Source organism: Neofelis nebulosa, chromosome 2 (genome assembly GCF_028018385.1).
Source record: "Neofelis nebulosa isolate mNeoNeb1 chromosome 2, mNeoNeb1.pri, whole genome shotgun sequence".
Lineage (NCBI taxonomy): Eukaryota > Metazoa > Chordata > Mammalia > Carnivora > Felidae > Neofelis > Neofelis nebulosa.
Genome location: NC_080783.1, coordinates 181,314,231 through 181,336,614, shown reverse-complemented (window position 1 = coordinate 181,336,614; position 22,384 = coordinate 181,314,231). Strand labels below are relative to the sequence as shown.

Sequence of the window (22,384 nt, the reverse complement as noted above, 5' to 3'; positions counted from 1 at the left end):
TCTATTTCATTGGTTTTCACTTTAGTTTTTAATATTTTTTCTTCTGTTCACATTAGGCTTAATAAACTCTACTTTAGTTTTTAAGTTTTTTCACACATTTTTTTTAAAATTGCAGTTTTTTGGTGTAAATTTTTCCCTAAGTTCTTTTTTCGTGGCATCCCCCAAATCCTGATATGTTGTGTTTTTATTTTATTTGTGTTGAGTGTCCTATAAATGTTAATTAGATCCATGGTAACACATGGCTTCAAAGTTTCCTGGGGATAATCTCCATCCCAGTCAAGCCTAAAAGGAGAAGGAGTATGGAGAAAGGTGCTTGAGAGGTTTTTATGACATCACTTCCATTCAAATTCCATTGGTTAGAACTCCATCATATGGCTTCACCTAATGGTATGGGAAGCTAGGACACATAGTCTAGCTTTTTGCCTGGGAAGAAGAGGAAAATGTATTTGGACAAACAACCAGCAATCTCTTTCTATTTTCTGGAAGAGCTTGTATAAGATAAGAAATACTTGAATCATGGGTATACAGTAGAAATTGTAAAGTTATTGGGGCCTGCTGTTTTCTTTGGGGGAAATTTTGTAACTGCTGATTCAGTTTAATGGATACATGTTCATTTAGGTTTTCTATTACTTCTTGAGTCACTTTTTGTAAATCACTTTTAGGTATATATAATTTTTATAAGTTTAAAAATAATTTGTTGAAAGTATTTTCTTATTTTAATCTCAACTATACTTATAATTATGTTCTTTATTCATTTTAAATATTGTTTACTTATGCCTTTTTATTTGGTTATTAATCTAGCTAGAGATTCATCAATCTTATTAATCTTTACCAAAAATCTTAATTTTTATTTCATTAATTTTGTTTCTTTATTTATTTCCTTCCTCTATGTTATTTGGGCTTATTTTGCTGGTCTTTTTCAACTTGTAATTTGAGGAATAAGCTCATTATTTTTCAGCTTTCTTTTCTAATATATGCATTTAGGGCCATACGTTTCCCTTGAATTTGGTTCTAGCTTTGTTGCTACAAGTATTTGTACATATCATTATTAGTTATTTGTATTTATTTTCAAACTTCCACTGATTTCTTTTTTAATGCATAAATTATTTACAGTGTGATTTTAAGTTTCCAGAAGTATGGGAGCTTTTCTCAGGGTATATATTAGGTTATTAATTTCAAAATTAGTTGCATTATTTTCAGAGAATGTGGTATATGTAATAATGATTCTATAAAACTTGTTGAGTCTTGCTTCATGGCCTGGTGTATGCATGTGAAGCTTGAGATGTCTTCCTGTTTTTTATGTTATTAATTCCTTGCAACATTATCTCATTTACTTCTAATTCTAGTCATGTGAGATAGATAGTATGACTCCCATTTTTCAGATAAGAACATTAAAAGCCAATCAGCAAAATGAGTAATTTTTCCATATTCACAGACAGGTCTGGTTAGTTTTCTAACCACTCAGAGCAGACACCAACTAACAAAGTCAGTATGGTCAGTTTTTTATACTGGTTGCATATGAGCCTTGCTTATATCTTATTATAGATTTTTAAAATTTCAGGGCAAGGATTCATTCTTATTTAAATGACTTTTTATCCCTCACTTGGTGTATGAAACAGTATTCTACATATAAATGGTGTTCAAAAGAGACTGAAAGCTGGCAAAACCCTAAAAGAGTATAATAAACAGGTAATTTGGGAATAACTCAAAAAATAAAACAGGATTTTTAGTTCTGGAATAATTGCAAAAAGTAATCTGAAAACACTCCTGGTACAAATACCTAGTAGTTTTGGGAAAAGATATAGATATAAGTATATATAGGTAACATCTATATCTATCTATATCCCTTAAATACCTCAAGACAGAATCTAAATCTAAATAGATATGTTAAAGGATATATATATATATATATATGCACATATATATATATGCAGTTAAAGGATATACATATATATATACAGATTTATAGACATATAAAGATATATCCTTTATATCAATATATTTAGATGTATTTAGATATAGATAGATATGTTAAAGGATAGATGGGCTAAAGAAGAGAGACCTATAAAGGCAATAAAGATTTAGACACATAAAGGGGAGGAAAACCAAGTGGATTTACTTTACTGATGCCAAGGCAAAAGAGAGAAAATGGCCACTAGTGGCCTTTTGATTTTTTGTGTTAATGGAGTTATTAATGCCTTGGAAATAGATGTGAAGAAATAGAAATTCTCATTTTAAGAGTTTAGGCTGCAAATGGTAAGGAAAGGATCAATTGTATGCTGGAGGGTCTGCTGGGAGAGAGTTTTATTTATTTTAAGATAGAAGAATCATAACCTGATTTAAGACTTAATGTTCTTGGGGCGCCTGGGTGGCGCAGTCGGTTAAGCGTCCGACTTCAGCCAGGTCACGATCTCGCGGTCCGTGAGTTCGAGCCCCGCGTCAGGCTCTGGGCTGATGGCTCGGAGCCTGGAGCCTGTTTCCGATTCTGTGTCTCCCTCTCTCTCTGCCCCTCCCCCGTTCATGCTTTGTTTCTCTCTGTCCCAAAAATAAATAAGAAAAAAAAAAAGACTTAATGTTCTTGCCTAGCTATCTCTTACTTGTTCAGTAAGATTCAGCTCAGGTGTTATCTCTAGAACAGTTTCTGCACTTGGTCAAACCGCTTCTGTTGTCTTAGCACTACCAAAACATCATTATCATAGCACTTGGAATATTGTAATGAACATACCCATTTAAACATCTTGTCTCCTCCAGATTATAAACTCCATTATCATGTGTTATTTATCTTTGAATTACCAATTCTTGGCAAAGGTTTGGCAATAGAAAGTTCTCAAGTAATGTTTAACTAAACTCCGGAGCTTTTTAAAATTTACCCTACCTTTTTATAAATCTACCTGCATCCACATTTTGTACTTATTTCTTCTATTACAATGCCTAGATAGTTTTTAATTGCAAGTATTCCTTTTCACATGTATGGTCTTCCTACTAAACAACATACTTATTTTATCCATTTTTGTAATACTAGCATTTAGCACAGTGACTTTCATTCATTCATTGAATATTCAATCATTTCTGAGTAACCAGTCATTATTCTAAATTCTAAGAATACCATAGTAAGAAAGACTTATCTTCTGGTAGAGGAAGAGAGACAATAGAGGATAAACCAGTAAGTAAAGAAAATTATTTATAATAGTTATTATTAAAGATAAACAAGGTGATGCGATACAGTAACTGCTGAAAGTGAGGATTCCTTACTTTAGACAGGATACTTAAGAGCAGAATCAAGAAAGTAAAAATACTATGTTTGTATATAATGTTTCTTTAAAATATATATTGATTAAAACTTTAAAGTGAGAAGGAGATCTTACCGATCACAGAGTCCAGTCTTTTTGTTTTACGGATGGATTTAGAGAGAAAGTGTGACTTGTTGAAGGTATTAACAAATATGTAATGTGTCTTTCTCTTGGTAAAGTGGCTTGGAAACTTTCGGATTCTTTATACCTCATTGGGATTTCCCTGAGATGTAAATGACCTGTTTAAATTAGGGAGTATGATGGTGTACCAATCACACCTATTTTCTTCCCTAATGGAGATTTGGGGTGGGGGAGTGGAGTAAAGAAGAGGGCAGAGATCTGCAAGAGGAGACAGTTAACTATCTCCTCTGACAGTTGGGCTATCATCACAGTGATAACAATAGAGAAGGTTCTACAAGGAGACGTGTAATATCAGGAATTACATAGGTGTCAAGAATTACATAGGAAGCTTCAAATTATTTTTCCTGATTTTTCTAAGATACTCATGGTAGAAAATATACACACACAGGTCTAGAGTGGAAAATAAAACTATAAGCCCTTACTCCAGGGATAACCAATGTTGATTGTTTTCCTTTTTTTTTACAAAATTGAGACTGCATATATGTATGTGTATTTTATATATATATATATATATATATAATTATAAATATATAACTAATTATAATTATACACACACACACACACACACACCAGGAAAGTGAAAAGAAAAAGGAAAAGGACAAGGGATGACAAGCACCCATGTAATCTACTCAATGCATATTTTTTTGGTCATATAAGCTTCAGATATTTCATTTTTTAAAGAAATAAAACATTACGTTCCATCCACAGTCCCATTCCCCTCATTCCCTCTCCAGAAACAGTAAATATCATGAATTTAATGTATTTTAATACTTCTATTATATTAATGTGCTTTAAAAATAGCATTATTTTATGTTTTCTTTTAATGTGCGTACATGGAATCAGTACATAACTGGAATAATTGAATCCAAATTTATGGAAATTGCTTTTTCATTGAACATTATGTTTTTCAGTTCTATTCATGCTGATACATATATATCTAATTTATTCAAAGTTATTAGTGTTAGCCTTGATGAATTTTCACTGAACACACCTATATGACCAGCACCCAGCTCAAGAAACAGAATATTATTAGCATTCTTGAACTCCTCAGATAACTGTGTTTGAATTTTATGTTGGTCTTCTTTTGCCCAACATTATTTATGAAATTTATCTACTTTGTTGTGCATAGTAGTAGTTTTTTCTTTCCCACTGTTATAGAATATTAGCATCCATACTTAACTGGGTTTTTTTTCTGACAAAATCTGAAGATATTCCATGTCTCTTCTCCACCTGATCTAGATAAGGAAGGACCTTAGCAATTTTTAAATTACTATTGTTCCCTCGCTTAGCGGTTGTGTGCATTTAAGCAAGTCCCTTAAACTTATTTTGCCTCATCTGCTTCCTCATCCATAAAACGAAGAAATAACTATACTTAATTCAGAGTTGTTTGTGAGAATTAAATGAATTTAAATATATAATACATTGAACAATGCCTGGCATGTAGTATTTACTATATGAATATTAGATATTACTATTGTTGTTGTTATTGACAAAAGGATAGACAACATACATCAAGGGGAGAGAATAGAGAGTCTTAAAATTGACACTAATATAGCTATTTGATTTTTGACAATGGTACAAAGACAACTCAGTGAAAAAAGGATAGTCTTTTCAATAAACATATCTGGGTGGGGGGGAAGAAATTGACATATACTTTATGCAAAAAGTAATTCAAAATGAAGAATAAATTAAATGTAAAACATAAAACTATAACTCCTTTATAGGAAAATATAGGAGAAAATCTTTGTGGCCTCTTAGGCAAAGAGCTCTTAGATAGGACCCATAGTATAAGCCACACAAGCAAAAAGTTAATAAATTAGACATCACCAAAATGTAAAAGTTTTGCTCTGAGAAAGACACTCTTAAAATAATTGAAAAGATAAGCCATAGACTTGGAGAAAATATTTCCAAATCACATATCTGACCAAGGACTTGAAGAATTGTAAAAAATCAGCAAAGATTTGAGTCAATTATTCACTAAGGAAGTTATATGGATGACAAATAAATGTGTGCAAAGATGCTCAACATCATTATTCACTAAGGAAATGCAAATTAAAACCACAGGGAGATACCACTGCACATCTATTAGAATACTTGAAATAAAACTAACACCAAGTGGTGGCAATGAATCAGAGCAAGTAGAACTGTCATATAATGCTGTTGGGGAAGCAAGATGGTACCGACACTTTGGACAGCAGTTTGGCAGTTTTTTATACATTTAAATATATGGATTTATATATTTTTTAAAATGTTATTTTTGAGAAAGAGAGACAGGCAGGCAGAGTGTGAGCAGGGTAGGGGCAGAGAGAGGGAGACAGAATCTGAAGCAGCCTCCAGACTCCGAGCCGTCAGCATAGAACCTGACACTGGGCTCAAACTCACAAACTGTGAGATCATGACCTGAGTGGAAGTTGGACACTTAACCGACTGAGCCCCTCAAGGGACCCCAATACATTTAAATATATACATGCTACATGACCCTACTGAAATAAAAACTTATGTTCAAACAAACACTTTTATGCAAATGTATAGTAGCTTTAATCTAACAACACCAAACTGGAAACAACCACTGTCTCAGCTGGGGAATAAACAAACCTGGTACATCTGTAAAATGGGATGTTACTCAACAATAAAAAGAAATGAACTATTGATACATGCAGCAATGTGGGTGAATCTCAGATGCATTATGCTAAATGAAAAAAGCCAGACTCAAAAGGCCACATGCTGTATGATTCCATTTATATGAAATTCTGGAAAAGGCAAAAGTATAAGGATAGAGAATGGGGATTGAAAATAAACAATGGTTGCCAGCAATTGGTGCTTGACCACTAAGAGGCAGTATGAGGAAATTTGGGGAGGTGATGAAAGTGTCATGTAACTTGGTTATGGTGATGTGATTGAACACTCTTTGTATTTGTCAAAACGTATGGAACCACACACACACACCAATTAATTTTATTATGTATAAATTTAAAAAAATTTTAAAGTAAAATCCTTCTTAGGTTGTTGCTCCAGATACCTCTTCTCTGCTACTCTTCTATTCTATTTTTTTTTTTTTGGAACCCATATTACTTTTAAATATACACTCCTAATCTTTTCCAAGTCTCATGATTTCTTTATATTTTTTGTTTCTTTATGTAACTTGGCAAGTTTCTCAGTCTTATCTTTCATTTTATTAAGTGTGTTCAAAGAAGACTTTATCATGAAATTTTTTAATTTTTCATTTTCCAAGATTCCTTCTTGGTCTTTTAAAAAAATTTTTAATGTTTATTTATTTCTGAGAGAGAGGGAGCAAGCGCGCTCGGGGGGTTAGGGGCAGAGAGAGAGGGAGACACAGAATCCGAAGTAGGCTCCAGGTTCCATGCTGTCAGCTCAGAGCCCAATGTGAGCTCCAACTCATGAATCGCCAGATCATGACCTAAGCCAAAGTCAGAAGCTTAACTGACTGAACCACCCAGGCACCCCCTTCTCAGGTCTTTTATTGGTGGTTCAGGACTCCATTCCCACAGAGATTTTGTTACTATAGGGTCATTCACAGTACCAAAGGATGGTTTGATCTAGGTCTTGTCTCAATGATTTTCTCTGTTTCTTCTAGCTAATTCTTGCTTCCAGATCTCAGTGCTTCACATGCTTGTGGTTTTAGCCTCTACTTATGTCTCTGTGTTGCTTTTCTTTCTTTCTTTTTTTTTTTTTGTCTATAGAAATTTTTTTCAAAGTTTTATTTCTTTAAGTAATCGCTACACCCCTCATAGGGCTCAAATTCATGACCCAGAAATAAAGAGTTGCATGCTCTTCCAACTGACCCAGCCAGGCACCTCTAGAAATCTTTATCTTATATTTGAGTACAACTATTTCTTTTTCAATTTTTAAAAAATATGCATTTTATCTGTCTTGCTTTTATCATTGAATGCTATCTGATATTTCCTCATACCACTGTGCCAATGATTCTCAACTGGGGGCAGTTTTGCCCCCAGAATACATTTGCCTGGAGACATCTTTAGTACAATGCACAGGACAATCCTTACAACACATTATCTGGTCCAAAAGATAATTAGTATTGAAGTTGAGAAACCCTGCACTAAATAATTAAGGAATATGATATTTTTTATACGTAACATCATCATAACATATTTAAGTGACTTCCTAATGTGCACTTAAAAGGGTTTTTTTTTTTGTATTATAAGTATCACTTTTTGGTATAACTTTTTGGTACCATTAATTCCCAAATTTAGACATTTTTTGAACCCAAAGAAAACTAAGACTTGAGAGGCACCATCTTGGAAACTGGAAATTACTTAGGAAATAACAAAAGTATGGGAACAACAAAGTCTTTATCATGTCATATTTTTAGTGGAATTTATGATATGTTCTCATATAAAGATCTTCATAAGTTTTATTTTACTTTTTAAAATTTTTATTTAAATTCCAGTTAGTTAACATACAGTGTAATATTAGTTTCAGGCATATAATTTAGTGATTCAAAACTTTCATCCAACACCCAGTGCTCATCACAAGTGCACTCCTTAATCCCCATCACCTATTTAACCCATCACCCTACTCACCTCTCTTCTGGTAACCATCAGTTTGTATTCTATAGTTTTACATTTTTAAAGCCTTTTTTCCCAGGTAACATGCAGTCAACCTTTGAGCAACATGGGTTGAACTGTGCAGGTCCACTTATAAGTTGATGATTTTTGATATAGTATAGGACTATCAGTGTATTTTCTCCTCATGATTTTCTTATTATTTTCTTTTCTCTAGCTTATTTATTGTAAGACTACAGTATGTAATACAACATACAAAATATGTGTTAATTGACTATACATTGGTAAGGCTTCCTGTCAATAGTAAGCTATTGTTTATATATTTATATATGTAAGTAGTTAAGTTTTGAGGGAGTCAAAAGTTATATATGGATTTGTGTTATGCAGAGGTTGGTGCCCCTGACCCTCATGTAGTTCAAGGGTCAACTTTACTTTTAAATTATTTTAAGGCCCTTCATGTTGTATACAGCTTTCTGTGAAAGTTTCCCACAACTTGCTTTATTTTTAGGTATCAGATACCAGAATCTTAATAAATACTTGACCAACTTGACTATAATTACATCATGTATTCTTTAGTTTTAATTCTTTTCAATATATACCAGTATCAAGATGATTGGTAGTAGGGATAATAGGAAAAAACAAAATAAAAACAAAAACAGAGGATTGGCTTTAATCTGCTGCCTAATCTCAATTCAGGTCCTTCTCTTACGTGGACCTCAATTTTATCATCTGTAAAATGAAAGAGTTATACCATATAATTCCAATAGGCTTTTCCAATTATAAACTTGCAAGTTTGTCTCCTGACCTCCTGATTAATGTCTTAACACTACACTGTGTACTATCTTTTGAAATACTATGTCATTTAATTTTACGTGGAGAATGAAGATATAGGCATGAAATAATCTTTTATAATTTATTTGTATAGGTTTTTTAAACCCCTTAACCTATTTGTTATTTTATTGTTATTATTTTATATTGTTTTTTATATATTGATTTACATTGCTATTATTTTATATTGCTTTTATTTAACTTTTGGCCATCATCTTTTATTGTTCCTAGGATAAAATGGAGATAAGACAAAGATTTCTAAAATAATTTGAAGTTTCTCACATTTGTTCTTTATTACCCCCATCTACTTTCTTGTAGTGATTGATAATACAAATTTTATTTTATTTTTTTATTTGAGAGAGAGTGTGTGTGTGTGAGCAGGGGGGAGGGGCAGAGGGAGAGAGAGAAAGCATCTCAAGCAGTCTCCATGCTCAGAATGGAGCCTGACACAGGGCTTAATCCCACAACCCTGGGATCATGACCTGAGCCGAATCCGAGTTGGGTGCTCAACCTACTGAGCCACCCAGGTGCCCCAGATAATACAAATTTTAAAATGAGAAGTGTCTTATTTAGAGGACTGCAAAGAATGATACTGAAAAGATAACAAAAGATTCACAACTGGACTGGGAAAGGAAAAAGCTAGATAAGAAAAAAAGAGGTGATGGCTGTACAAAAACAAACAAAATTTAGGTATCAAATCCAAGCAGAGTCAAAGACATGTGCCCTGACCCTAATCATCATGAGGCCCTGTGTAAATCTCAAATTCAGAGTCTTGAAATTTGTTAGAATTGCACAGGACCCTAAAATTCAAGTCTCCCAACTTCCTGGTTAATGTCTTAATACTACACTATGTAATATCTTTTGAAATACTTTGTTACATAATTTTACCTGGAGAATGAAGATATATGTATGAAATAATCTTTTATCATTTATTTGTATAGGTTTTTTAAATCCCTTAACCTATTTTCTGGCTGCTGGTGCTGTTACTTTGGGAATTGGTTTCTTTGCTTTGGCATCAGCTTTGTGGTTCCTGATTTGCAAACGAAGGTAAGGTTTATTAAATATTTAACTTCTTTCCCCTTAAAAATCCAATGAAAGACTTTTTCAAATGGTACTAAATAACTATAATAGTATAGATTCTATAATTTGAGCTTTGGTTACAGACTCTTTGATTGGGGAGGAAAATCTTTACATGTTTAAAATAGCCTGGAAAGAGAAGTCCTACTAGAATAATAGTATAAGTACTATCATAGCAGTCTTCATGCATTAAAATTTTAAGGAATAATGAGATATATTTTATTCTTTGGAAGACATGGGTTCAAATTATAAGGCTTGACACTAAAAAATTTTTTGATTTCTAATTTAGAAACATTTAACATTTCTAATGTTAAAAACATTACCAACATGGAAAAAATCTCTTTCTTTAGGAGATATTTAAGATAAGAGCTGACAGAATGCCTTGGTATAGTCTAAATATAGTCTTTTTCCAGAGACAGAAAACCCTAAAATTTGGTGGTTTTGAATATTTAGTTCAGTATTTGCTTTGTTTGATGCTTAAAAATGTAAATTTTAACATGTTCTTGCACATACTCTTCCAATATTCCCTATTTCAGCAAATTAATGCATATTATCTGTTCACTTGCACAGGTCAGAAAACTAGAACATCTTCACTTATTCATTCTTTTAACAAATATTTATTGGGTGCCTGCCATTGTTCTAGGGACTGAGGATACAACTGTGAACAAGTCAGACAGGATTCCTGTTTCATAGACTAGCAGTGCCATTGGGAGGAGACAGATAATGAAAAATAAAGCGGTCAAGGAATGTCTCTTCAAGTGAGTGGTATTTAATCTGAGATCTGAGTCAAAAGAAAGAGCCAGACATTTGAAGACTTTGTCAGAGAGCTTCTAAGCTGAAGGGATAGCAAGTACACAAACCCCAAATGGTAATGTTCTTGGTATTGTTCAGTAAAGGGAAAGAAGGCTAGTGTGAATAGACTGTACTGAGTGAGGGAAATAATGATGAGATTGAAGATGTAGATAAGGGCCAGATCAAATAGGATGTTGTAGGCTAGAAATGGAGTTTGATTTTATTTATTGTGCCATCATAAGGTTTTAAGCAGGGGAATAATATTATCAGCATAATAATGGCTAACACTGAGTGCTTACTACATACTAGGCACTGTTCTAAGTGCTTTGTATGTGATCTCATTTAGACTTCATAACCACCCCATGAGGTAGCAGTAATATCATCCCCCTTTTAAGGACACTATAATGTCACCTATAGATGATTTACATTTTTGTAACACTCTTTAAAATTTTAGATATAATTTACATAAAATAAAGTACATAGATTTTAAATGTATGATGATGAATTTCAGCAAATATATTCCCATGTATTTACAGCCTCAGTCAAAATATACAAATTTCCATCACCCTGTAAATTTCCCTCATGCTCCTTTCCAGGCATCACTCCCCACCTCCCACCCAAAAGCAATCATTATCCTGATTTTTATTACCATAGATTAATTGTGTCTAGTCTTGAATTTCATTCAAATAGAATCATAGAATAATATGGACTTTTTTATGTCTACTTTTTTTTCATTTAACATATTTTTGAGATTCATGCATGTTGTTGTATTTATGTGTATTCCATTCTTTTTACTAATGAGTAGTATTTCAGTGTATAAATATACCTCAGTTTACTTATTCTGTTAATGGACATTTGGGTCATTTCCAGTTTTTAGTTATTAGGAATAAGGCTGCTATGAACATTCTTGTATAAATATTTTTGTACATGTGTTTTCACTTCTCTTGGGTAAATACCTAAGAGTGGAATTGCTGGATCATATAGTTAACTTTATAGCAAATTGCTAAAGAGTTTTCCAAAGTGGGTACTTACTCCAACCAGCAATGTATGAGAGTTCTGATTCATATTTTTAAAAGATTTTTCTTACTTCTCTGCGAAGCCTAAATTTTAATTGAGCAAGAGTGAAAGCAGAGAGCTTTAGGAGGCTATTTCATAGTTCAGGTCAGAGATGATAGTGTCTTGGACTAATATGGAAGTAAAGGATATGGAAAGAAGGGGTTGGATTGGGGATGTGTTTTGCAGGTAAAGTTAGCAGGGCTTGCTGATAGGTTGGATGAGGTAAGGAAAGATAAGTGAAATGACAGAATTAATGCTAACATCTACGTTTTTACCATGAGGAACTGAGTAATTGATCATGTCATTTACTGAAATGAAAAGATGATTAGAAAGAGGAGCAGGCTGAGGTGCTCCTAGTGATAAACTAGGAATTAATCCAAATTATATCTTGGATATAAGTTTGAAAGTCTATTGGACATCCATTAGAAATGTCAAATCCTCAGATATACATGTAGGAACTTTTAGGAGAGAAGTCAAGCCTGAATATATAGGGTATCAATTAATAGAGGGTATCTAAGTTTATAGAACTGGGTGAGACTAACCAGGGAGTGATTGCTGGAAGGGAAGAGAAGAACTTCGGACTGTGCCCTTCAGCCCACCAACATTTAGAAATCTAGCAAAACAATAGAAGAGTCAATATTTAACCGGAAAAACAGAAAGGTACACTGTCAAGGAAGTCAAAATTAGGAAATGTTTCAAGGGTGCTGGGAAGATGGCAGAGTAGGAAGATCCTAAGCATACCCCCATCCCATATTTACAGCTAGATATCACTCATATCTAAGTCAATAAACCAGAAAGAGATCCAGAGACTGGCAGAACAACCTCCCCAACTAAATGTGGAGAAGCTGTATCAGAGAAACTAGGAAATGCAGAAACTGTGGTCAAGAGTTGCCCACAGGAGGGAGAGACCTGTGGTCATGGAGAGGGGAAAATACCAGGAAGCCCACACAGGGAAAGCAAATCCCCATAAGTCTGGCTTTGAAAACCAACAGGGCTGAATTCTGTGAGATTGTATAACCAGCACAACTTGGAGCCTGGAGTTTTCAACGTCAGAGGGCAAGTGATAGCTGGGTGTCTGCCCTCAAAGCAACAACAGCCTGAGGAGAGGCAACATAGAAGCAACAGCTTGAAGAATGGGAGGGAGATCTGTTTCTACTGATTTCAGAGCTTATTGGGGGATTTCTCTGGGAACAAAGGGGTTGGCAGGTGCCATTTTCCTCCCCTGCCCCCAAACATAAACACAGAGCCATCTGGGAGGGGTGGCACTGCACAGGCACTTGCTACCTAACCTGCTAGTACTGTGCCCTGCCCAAAAATTCTTCTGAGGACTCACCAACTCCAAGCTTGCTGTCTCAGCTCTGGACCCAGTGCAGCTTTTGTTAATGCTATGCACACTGCACCCACCCACTGCCTGTACATGCTGTGCTCCTGCAACCACCACACGTTGGAGGGTCCAACTTAGGACTAGTAGCTCAGTGCAAATTTTGCTAACATCACATGTGCCCCACCCAGCTGCCAAGCACCCCCCACCCCCGCTTTGGCTGCCACCACTACACCCTCCCACTAGGCTGTGGGAGGTTCAGCCTAGGACTAAAGGTTGGGTACAAATTTTGCTAACACCACCGCCCTGCCCTCACGTCCTTCTGCTGTCACACCCCCAGAGCTGGCCTACCTGGACCTCACTAACATTGCAGAGAGCAAGCACAGACCACAATAGGCAAAAAGTCAGGGCAGACATCTGGACTGAAATGAAAAGCGACTCAGACACAATAGCAGGATGCAGGCAACACACATAGGAGACTCCTCTGAAGAGCCAGGTTCTGGTGAACAGGGAATACTGCACTGTGGGACACTACAGGACCTCTTCTTCATAAAGCCACTACTTTCAAGAGCAGAAGACACAGCTGACTCCTAACACATAAGAAACAGACACAGAAGGTTAGACAAAATGAGGAGACAGAGAAATATGTCTCAAATGAAAAAAAAAAACAAAATCACAGCAGGAAGTTTAAGTGAAAGAGAAATAAATCATATGCCTGATACAAAATTTAAAGTAATGAACTTAAGATAGTCACTGGACTTCAGAAAATGGTGGAAGACACCAGTAAAAACCTTGAAAAAAGGATAAAAAATAATATATCAGAGATGAAGAACAGAATAAATGAAATTAAAAATACAATAGATGGAATAAATAGTAGGCTACAGGAAGCAGAGGAACATATCAGTGATGTGGAGGATAGAATAAAGGAAAGTAATCAAGCTGAATAGGTGAGAGACAAATACTGCATGATGAGAATAGACATTGCCTCCCAGCCTTTGGGCTAAGATAAAGTGAAGAACAGACTTATATAACTCAGTGGCTCCATCAAGCATAATTACATTCATATTAGAAGGATCCCAGAAGAAGAAAGAGAAAGGGGGGGGGGGGACAAAAAATGTATTTGAAGAAATAATATCTGAAAACTTCCTAAATCTGGGGAGGGAAACAGAGATCCAAATACAGGAGGCACAGAGATCCCCTAACAAATTCAACCCAAGAAGGTCCACACCAAGACACATAGTAATTAAAATGTCAAAAAAAAAGTGATAAAGAATGTTAAAGTTGCAAGAGAAAAGAAGATAGCTACTTACAAAGGAAACCCCATTAAGCTATAAGCTGATTTTTCAGCAGAAACTTTGCAGGCCAGAAGGGATTGACATGATGTATTCAAAGTGCTCAAAAGGAAAAATTTGCAGCCAAGAATACTCTATCCAGCATGGCTATCACTCAGAATAGAAGGAGAGATAGTTTCCCAGACAAACAAAAGTCAAAAGAACTCATGATCACTATACCAGCCCTACAAGAAATGTTAAAAGAATGGAAAAGCGAAAAGCATAAGTAAGAATAAGAAACACAGGAATCACAAAATAAAAGGATGTAAAAATGATACCAAATATCTGAAGCATGGAGGGGAGAGGAGTAAAGAATGAGTTAAAAAATAAGTGAAAATCAGTTAAATATGGACTGCTATATGCAAAAGATGTTATATATAAATCTAATGGTAACCAAAAGTCAAAAAACAGTAATAGAAACACAATGAATGAAGAGTAAGGAACCTAAGTATATCACTAAAAAAAGCCCAGCAAACCATGAAGGAGAGAAAAAAAAAAGAAAGGATCAGATAAAAACTACAAAACAACCACAAAACAAGTAACAAAATGGCAATAAATACATATCTATCAGTGATTACTTTGAATATAAAACTTCCAATCAAAATACATATGGTGGTGTGGGGCGCCTGGGTGGCTCAGTCGGTTGAGCGTCCGACTTCGGCTCAGGTCACGATCTCGCGGTCCGTGAGTTCGAGCCCCGCGTCAGGCTCTGGGCTGATGGCTCAGAGCCTGGAGCCTGCTTCCGATTCTGTGTCTCCCTCTCTCTCTGCCCCTCCCCCGTTCATGCTCTGTCTCTCTCTGTCTCAAAAATAAATAAATGTTAAAAAAAATTAAAAAAAAATACATATGGTGAAAGAATGGATAAAAAAACAAGACCCATCTATAGGCTGCCTACCAAGACTCATTTCAGACTGAAAGACACCTGAAGATTGAAAGTGAGGGGATGGAGAAACAGTCATCATGCAAATGGATGTCAAAAGAAAGCCAGAGTAGCAATACTTATATCAGACAAAATGACTTTAAAACAAAGTCTGCAATAAGAAACAAAAAAAGACACTATATACTAAGAGAGGGAAAATCCAACAAGAAGGTAGAACAATTGTAAATATTTACGCACCCAACATGGAAACATCCAAATACATAAAACAGTTAATAACAAACATAAAGGAAATGATCAATAGTAATATAATAATATTAGGAGACTTTGACACATGACTTTCATCAATGGACAGATCATCCAAACAGAAAATCAATAAGGAAACTGACAGAATGATACACTGGACCAGTTGGATTTAACAGGTATATTCAGAACATTCCATCCTAAAACAGCAGAATACACATTCTTTTTAAGTGCACATGGAACATTCTCTAGAATAGATCAAATATTAAGACATAAAACAAGCCTCAACAAATTCAAAAAGATTGAAGTCACACCATGCATCTTTTCTGACCACAACACTATGAAATTAGAAATAAACCACAAAGAAAAAAGTCTGGAAAGACCACAAATACGTGGAGATTAAATAACATGCTACTAAACAATGAATGGGTCAACAAATCAAAGAAATAAAAAGTACACAGAAACAAATGAAAATGAAAACACAGAATTCCTAGATCTTTGGGATGCAGCAAAAGTGATTGTAAGAGGGAAGTTTAGAGCAATATAGCCCTACATTATGAGGCAAGAAAAATCCCAAATAAACAACCTAACCCACACGTAAAAGGCTAGAAAAAGAACAACAAACAAAACTAAAACCAATAGAAGGAAGGAAATAATAATAAAGATTAGAACAAAGATAAATGATATAGAAACTAAAAAAACAAACAAAAAAACAGAACAATAGAACAGATCAATGAAACGTGGAGCTGGTTCTTTGAAAAGTTCAATAAAATTGATGAACCCTTAGTGAGACTCATCTAAAAAATAAAGAAATAAAAGAGAGAAAGAAAGGACTCAAAATCACCAATGAAAGAGGAGAAATAATAACCAACACCCCAGAAACACAAATAATTTTAAGAGAGTATTGGGGCACCTGGGTGGCTCAGTTGGTTAAGTGTCTTACTTTGGCTCAGGTCATGATCTTGCAGTTTGTGGGTTTGAGCTCTGCGTTGGGCTCTGTGCTGACAGCTCAGAGCCTGAAACCTACTTTGGATTCTGTGTGTCCCTCTCTCTACCCCTCCCCCGCTCACGCTCTGTCTCTCTCTCTCTCTCTCTCAAAAATAAAATATACATTTAAAAATTTTTTAAATTCTGAGAATATTATGAAAAACCATATGCCAACAAATTAGACAACCTAGAAGAAATGGATAAATTCCTAGAAACATAACCCACCAAAACTGAAGCACAAAGAAACAGAAAATTTGAACAGACCTATTACCAGTAAGGTGATTGAATCAGTAATCAAAAAACTCCCAAAAACAATAGTCCAGGACCAGACTAGTTCACAGGTGAATTCTACCAAACACTGAAAGAAGAGTTAATAACCTGTTCTACTCAAACTATTCTAAAACATAGAAGAAGGAAAACTTCCACATTCATTCTATGAAGCCAGCATTATCCTAATACCAAAACCAAATAAAGACACCACCAAAAAAAAAAAAAAAGGAGAACTACAGGCCAATCTCCCTAATGAACATAAATGTAAAAATCCTCAACAAACAGAATCCAACAATACATTAAAACAGTCATTCACACCACGACCAAGTGGGATTTATTCCTGGGATGCAAATGTTGTTCAATATTTGCAAAATAATCAACACGATACATCCCATCAACAAAAGAAAGGATAAAAACTGTGTGATCATCTCAATAGACACAGAAAAAGCACTTGACAAACAACATGATAAAAACCCTCAAAAAAATATGTTTAGAGGGAACATACCTCAACCTAATAAAGACCATATATGAAAAATACACAGCTAACATCATCCTCAATGGGGGAAAACAGAGCTTTCCTTCTAAGATCAGGAACAAGATAAGGATTCCATTCTCATCTCTTTTATTCAACATGGTATTGGAAGTCCTCGCCTTGGAAATTAGACAACGAAAAGAAATAAAAGGCATCCAGATTGGTAAGAAAGAAGTAAAACTGTAAGTATTTTCAGATGACACGATACTATATATAGAAAACCCTAAAGACTTTGCAAAAAACAACTACAAAAACTGATAAATGAATTTAGTAAAGTCACAGGATACAAAATCAATGTACAGAAATCTGTTGCATTTTTTAAATGTTTATTTTTGGGAGACAGAACGCGCAAGTGGGGGAGAGGCTGAGAGACAGGGGGACAGAGGATCTGAAGTGGGCTCTGCACTGAGAGCAGAGAGCCCAATGCGGGGTTGAACTCATGAACTATGAGATCATGACCTGAGCCGAAGTTGGATGCTTAACCAATTGAGCCATCCAGGCGCCCCTGTTGCATTTTTATACACTAGGAATGAAGCAGCAGAAAGTCAAATTAAGAAAACAATCCTGTTTATCATTACATCAAAAATCATAAGATACCTAGGGGTGCCTGGGTGGCTCAGTTAGTTAAGTGTCCAACTTTGGCACAGGCCATGATCTCACAGTTTGTGAGCTTGAGCCCGCATCAGGCTCTGTGCTAACAGCTCGGAGCCTGGAGCCTACTTTGGATTCTGTGTCTCCCTCTTCTCTCCCCACTAGCACTCTGTCCCTCTCTCAAAAATAAATAAACATTAAAAAAAGATACCTAGGAATAAACTTAACCAAGGAAGTGAAACACTTGTACTCTGAAAACTATAAATCATTGATGGAATTAAAGATTAAATTAAAGATGACAAAGGGGCACTTGGGTGGCTCAGTAAGTTAAGTGTCTAACTCCAGCTCAGGTTGTGATCTCATGGTTCCTGAGTTTGAGCCCTGCATCAGGCTCTGTGCTGACAGCGTGGAGCCTAGAGCCTACTTTGGATTCTGTGTCTCCCTCTCTTCCTGTCCCTCCCCCGCTAGCACTCTATCTCTTAAAAATAAAGAAACATTTAGAAAAATAAAAAAAAATTAAAGATGACACAAAAAATGGAAAGACATTCCATGCTCATCAATTGGAAGAACAATTATTGTTAAAATGCCAATACTACTACCCAAAGCAATCTACAGATTTAATTCAATTCCTATCAAAATACCAACAACATTTTTCACAGAACTAGAACAAAAAATCATAAAATTTATATGGAACCATGAAAGACCCTGAATAGCCAAAGCAATTTTGAAAAAGAAAAGCAAAGCTGGAGGTATCACAATTCTAGAATTCAACTTATATTACCAAAATGCATTAATCAAAACAGTATGGTATTAGCACAAAAATAGACGCATAGATTAATGGAACAGAATAGAAAACACAGAAATAAACCTGCAATTTTGTGGTCAGTTAATCTCCGACAAAGCAGTAAAGAATATCCAATGGGAACAAGACAGTCTGTTCAATAAATTGTGTTGGGGGGGCGCCTGGGTGGCTCAGTTGGTTGAGCGGCCGACTTCGGCTCAGGTCATGATCTCATGGTCCGTGAGTTCGAGCCCCGCGTCGGGCTCTGTGCTAACAGCTCAGAGCCTGGAGCCTGTTTTGGATTCTGTCTCCCTCTCTTTGACACTCCCCCATTCATGCTCTGTCTCTCTCTGTCTCAAAAATAAGTAAACCTTAAAAAAATCATTAAAAAAAAATAAATTGTGTTGGGAAAACTGGACAGCCACATGAAAAAGAATGAAACTAGACCACTTTGTGATACCATACACCAAAATAAATTCAAAATGGATTAAAGACATAAATGTGAGACTTTAAACCATAAAAATCCTAGGAGAGAGAGGACAAACAGTGATTTCTCTGACATTGGCCATAGCAACATTTTTCTAGATATGTCTCCTGAGGCAAGGAAAATAAAAGAAAAAATAAGCTATTGGGACTACCTCAAAATGAAAAGCTTCTGCACAGCAAAGGAAATAATCAACAAAACTAAATGGCAACCTACCAAATGGGAGATGATATTGCAAATGACATATCTGATGAAGGGTTGGTATCCAAAATATATAAAGAAGTTATACAACTAGACACCCCAAAACCAAATAATCCAATTAAAAATGGGCAGAAGACACGAACAGACATTTCTCCAAAGAAGACATCCAGATGGCCAAGAGACACATGGAAGGATCCTCAACACCACTCATCATCAAGGAAATACAAATCAAAACCACAATGAGATATCATTTCACACCTGTCAGAATGGCTAAAATCAAAAACAAGAAACAAAAGGTGTTGGCAAGGATGTGAAGAAAAAGGAACCCTCCTGCACTGTTGGTGGGAATGCAAACTGGTACAACCACTGTGGAAAACAGTATGGCAGTTCCTCAAAAAGTTAAAAATAGAACTACTCTATGATCCAGTAATTGCACTACTGGGTATTTACTCCCAAAAGACAAAAACACTAGTTCAGAGGGATATATCACCCCTATGTTTATTGCAGCATTATTTACAGTAGCCAAATTATGGAAGCAGCCCACCTATCCATCAATCAATGAATGGACAAAGAAGATGTGGTATACTGGGGAACCTGGGTGGCTCAGTCACTTAAGCATCTGACTCTTGGTTTCAGCTCAGGTCATGATCTCTCAGTTTGTGAGTTCTAGCCCTGCATTGATTAGATATGTATTTGGAAAATGTGTTGACAGTGTGGAGCCTGCTTGGGATTCTCCCTCTCTCAACCTCTCAACCTCTCTTCTCTCCTGTGCCCTGCTCATGCTGTCTTTCTCTCAAGATAAATAAATAAACTTAAAAAAAAGATGTGGTATATATACACAATGGAATATTATTTGGCCAAGAAAAAGAATAAAATTTTGCCACTTGTAATGATACGGATGGAGCTAGGAGTATAATGCTAACTGCAATAAGTCAGTCAGAGAAAGACAAATGTCATATTATTTCACTCATATGTGGAATTAGGGAACAATAAAAAAAAATGAGCAAAGGGGAAAAAGAGAGAGAGAGGGAAACCAAGAAATAGACTCTTAACCATAGAAAGCAAACTGATGGTTACCGGAAAGGAAGTAAGGGGGGATGGTAAAATAAATCATGTGGATTAAGCAGTGCACTTGTTGTGATGAGCACTGGTGATGTATGGAATTGTTGAATCACTGTATTTATATCTGAAACTAAGATAACACTATATTAACTATACTGGGATTTAAAATTAAAGAAAGAAATAGAAGAAAAAATTAGAAAATGTTTCGGGAAGGAGGAGATGACGATATTGAGAAGATATTGCTTATGAAGTTGAGAAAGATGAGGATAGAGAACTAATTTTTGGATTTGGCAACATGTAAGTTATTGATGACCTTTAACAATTTTGTGGAGGGATGGGTTCAGAAGCTTATGTTTGAATAAGACACAGGAGGTAAGAAAATTGAAACAAGCATGGACCTCTCTTTAAGGAAGGTTTTTGTTTTGTTTTGTTTTGTTTTGTTTTGTTTTGTGTTTTTGGTGAGGAGGGAGTTAATAAATGGGCCAGTAGCTGGAAGAGAATGTGAGGTGAGGGAAGGGTTGTTTTTTCTCTCTCTGAAGATTGAAAATATGCTTGGTATCTTCCTCTTTTTCACACCTCCCCCATATTTGAACCATCACCAGGTTCTATTTATTTTACCTCATAAATCACTAAAATCTATTTATTTCTTTCAATTACCACTGCCAACTTTTTATTTAAGTTATCCTTATCCCTCACCCCTCACAGAGATTACTGCAGTAGGAATTATGACTGACCCATTACCTTCAGTATTATCCCCATTAAATCTCTTCTCCATGCTTCAGCCAGACATTTTCCAAATACATATCTAATCAAGTCACTCAACCATTCCATCACATCCCCACTATATTATAAAAGACTTCCCATTGCTTTTGGGATAAAGACAAACAACACAACATTTAAGACCCTACATAGTTTGCCCATGCATACTCCCCCAGTTTGTCTCCCACTTTCCCTCTTGCTTTCACTGCTTCTGATACAGTGTCCTAATCTGGTCCCTAGGTCTTTACACTTGCTTTTCTTTCTGAAAAAAGACTATTCTTTTTTCTTAGGCTATTCTTTCTTCTACATCTTTCTTCCTCCGTCACACCTACCTAATATCTTACTATTTCTTCAGATACCCAATTCAATCATCTCTCCCTCAGAAAAGCCTTCCCTGACCTCTCTAACCAGATTAATTCCCTTTGTTATGTATTTACATGGTACACCGGGTACCTTTCCTTGATAACACTTTCCAAAGTTGTAATTTTTCATTTTCTTATCAGTATTTTATTAATGTCTGTCTTCCTTAATAGTGTTTAAGCTCCATAAGAGCAATAACAGTTCTATGAAGCTAGTGGCTGTGCTTTTTTTTCCCTTGCTGCAACACCCAGCATAATGCCTGACATATAGTAAGTATTCAATAAATATTTAAGGGAATTGAATTCAATGAATGAATGAATCCTAATTGCCTATACCTCATTAAGTAACATAATGCAATCTCTCGAATTAATTTAGGAATTTTCTAGTACCTCTGTAAGAACAAATGGAAATCAGCATCATTTTTTAAATTGCTACATTTAGAATGACTGTTAGAAACTACATTTCCTCATACTTAACTATCTTTGATCAGTTGGAGTTTTACTTGCTGATTGATTATTTTTAACAGTCTCTCAAAATTATTTGTGTTGCATGGATAAAGATCACAACTACTCTTGCATTGTAAGTATGAGTTTCAATTCAGTTTCCTTCCTCTTACTTTTGCCAGGTATATTATTAAATATAAAGCTGATGAATGAGTTTCATTTAATTTCATTTCCTTTGCCATTGAAAGCAAATTTGTGAAAAGACTAACATTAAAGTAGATTGATTATCTCACAACCAGAAAGAAGGATATAAAAAAAAATCATGGTTAATTTCAAACTGGAAATATTAACCCTGCATAAGAAGTAGCATAATTTACATACTACAAATAAAATAGGTGTAATGAAATCAGTAAT

General features: G+C 35.2%; 1 protein-coding gene across 3 annotated transcripts in view; it reads left to right on the top strand.

Moving 5' to 3' along the window:
• The first annotated feature begins 320 nt into the window (after positions 1-320).
• Positions 321-22,384, top strand: part of C2H1orf185 (chromosome 2 C1orf185 homolog) — a 36,417-nt gene continuing 14,353 nt past the window's right edge. Inside the window, exons 1-2 of one of the 3 annotated variants that reach the window (XM_058717418.1) lie at positions 321-387; positions 9,745-9,850. In XM_058717418.1, the coding sequence (XP_058573401.1) occupies positions 327-387; positions 9,745-9,850 (167 nt within the window). In that variant the 5' untranslated portion in view covers positions 321-326. Of the gene's footprint in view, positions 521-9,744; positions 9,851-22,384 lie in introns of all 3 variants that reach the window. The other 2 variants (XM_058717416.1, XM_058717417.1) reach the window with 2 other exon arrangements.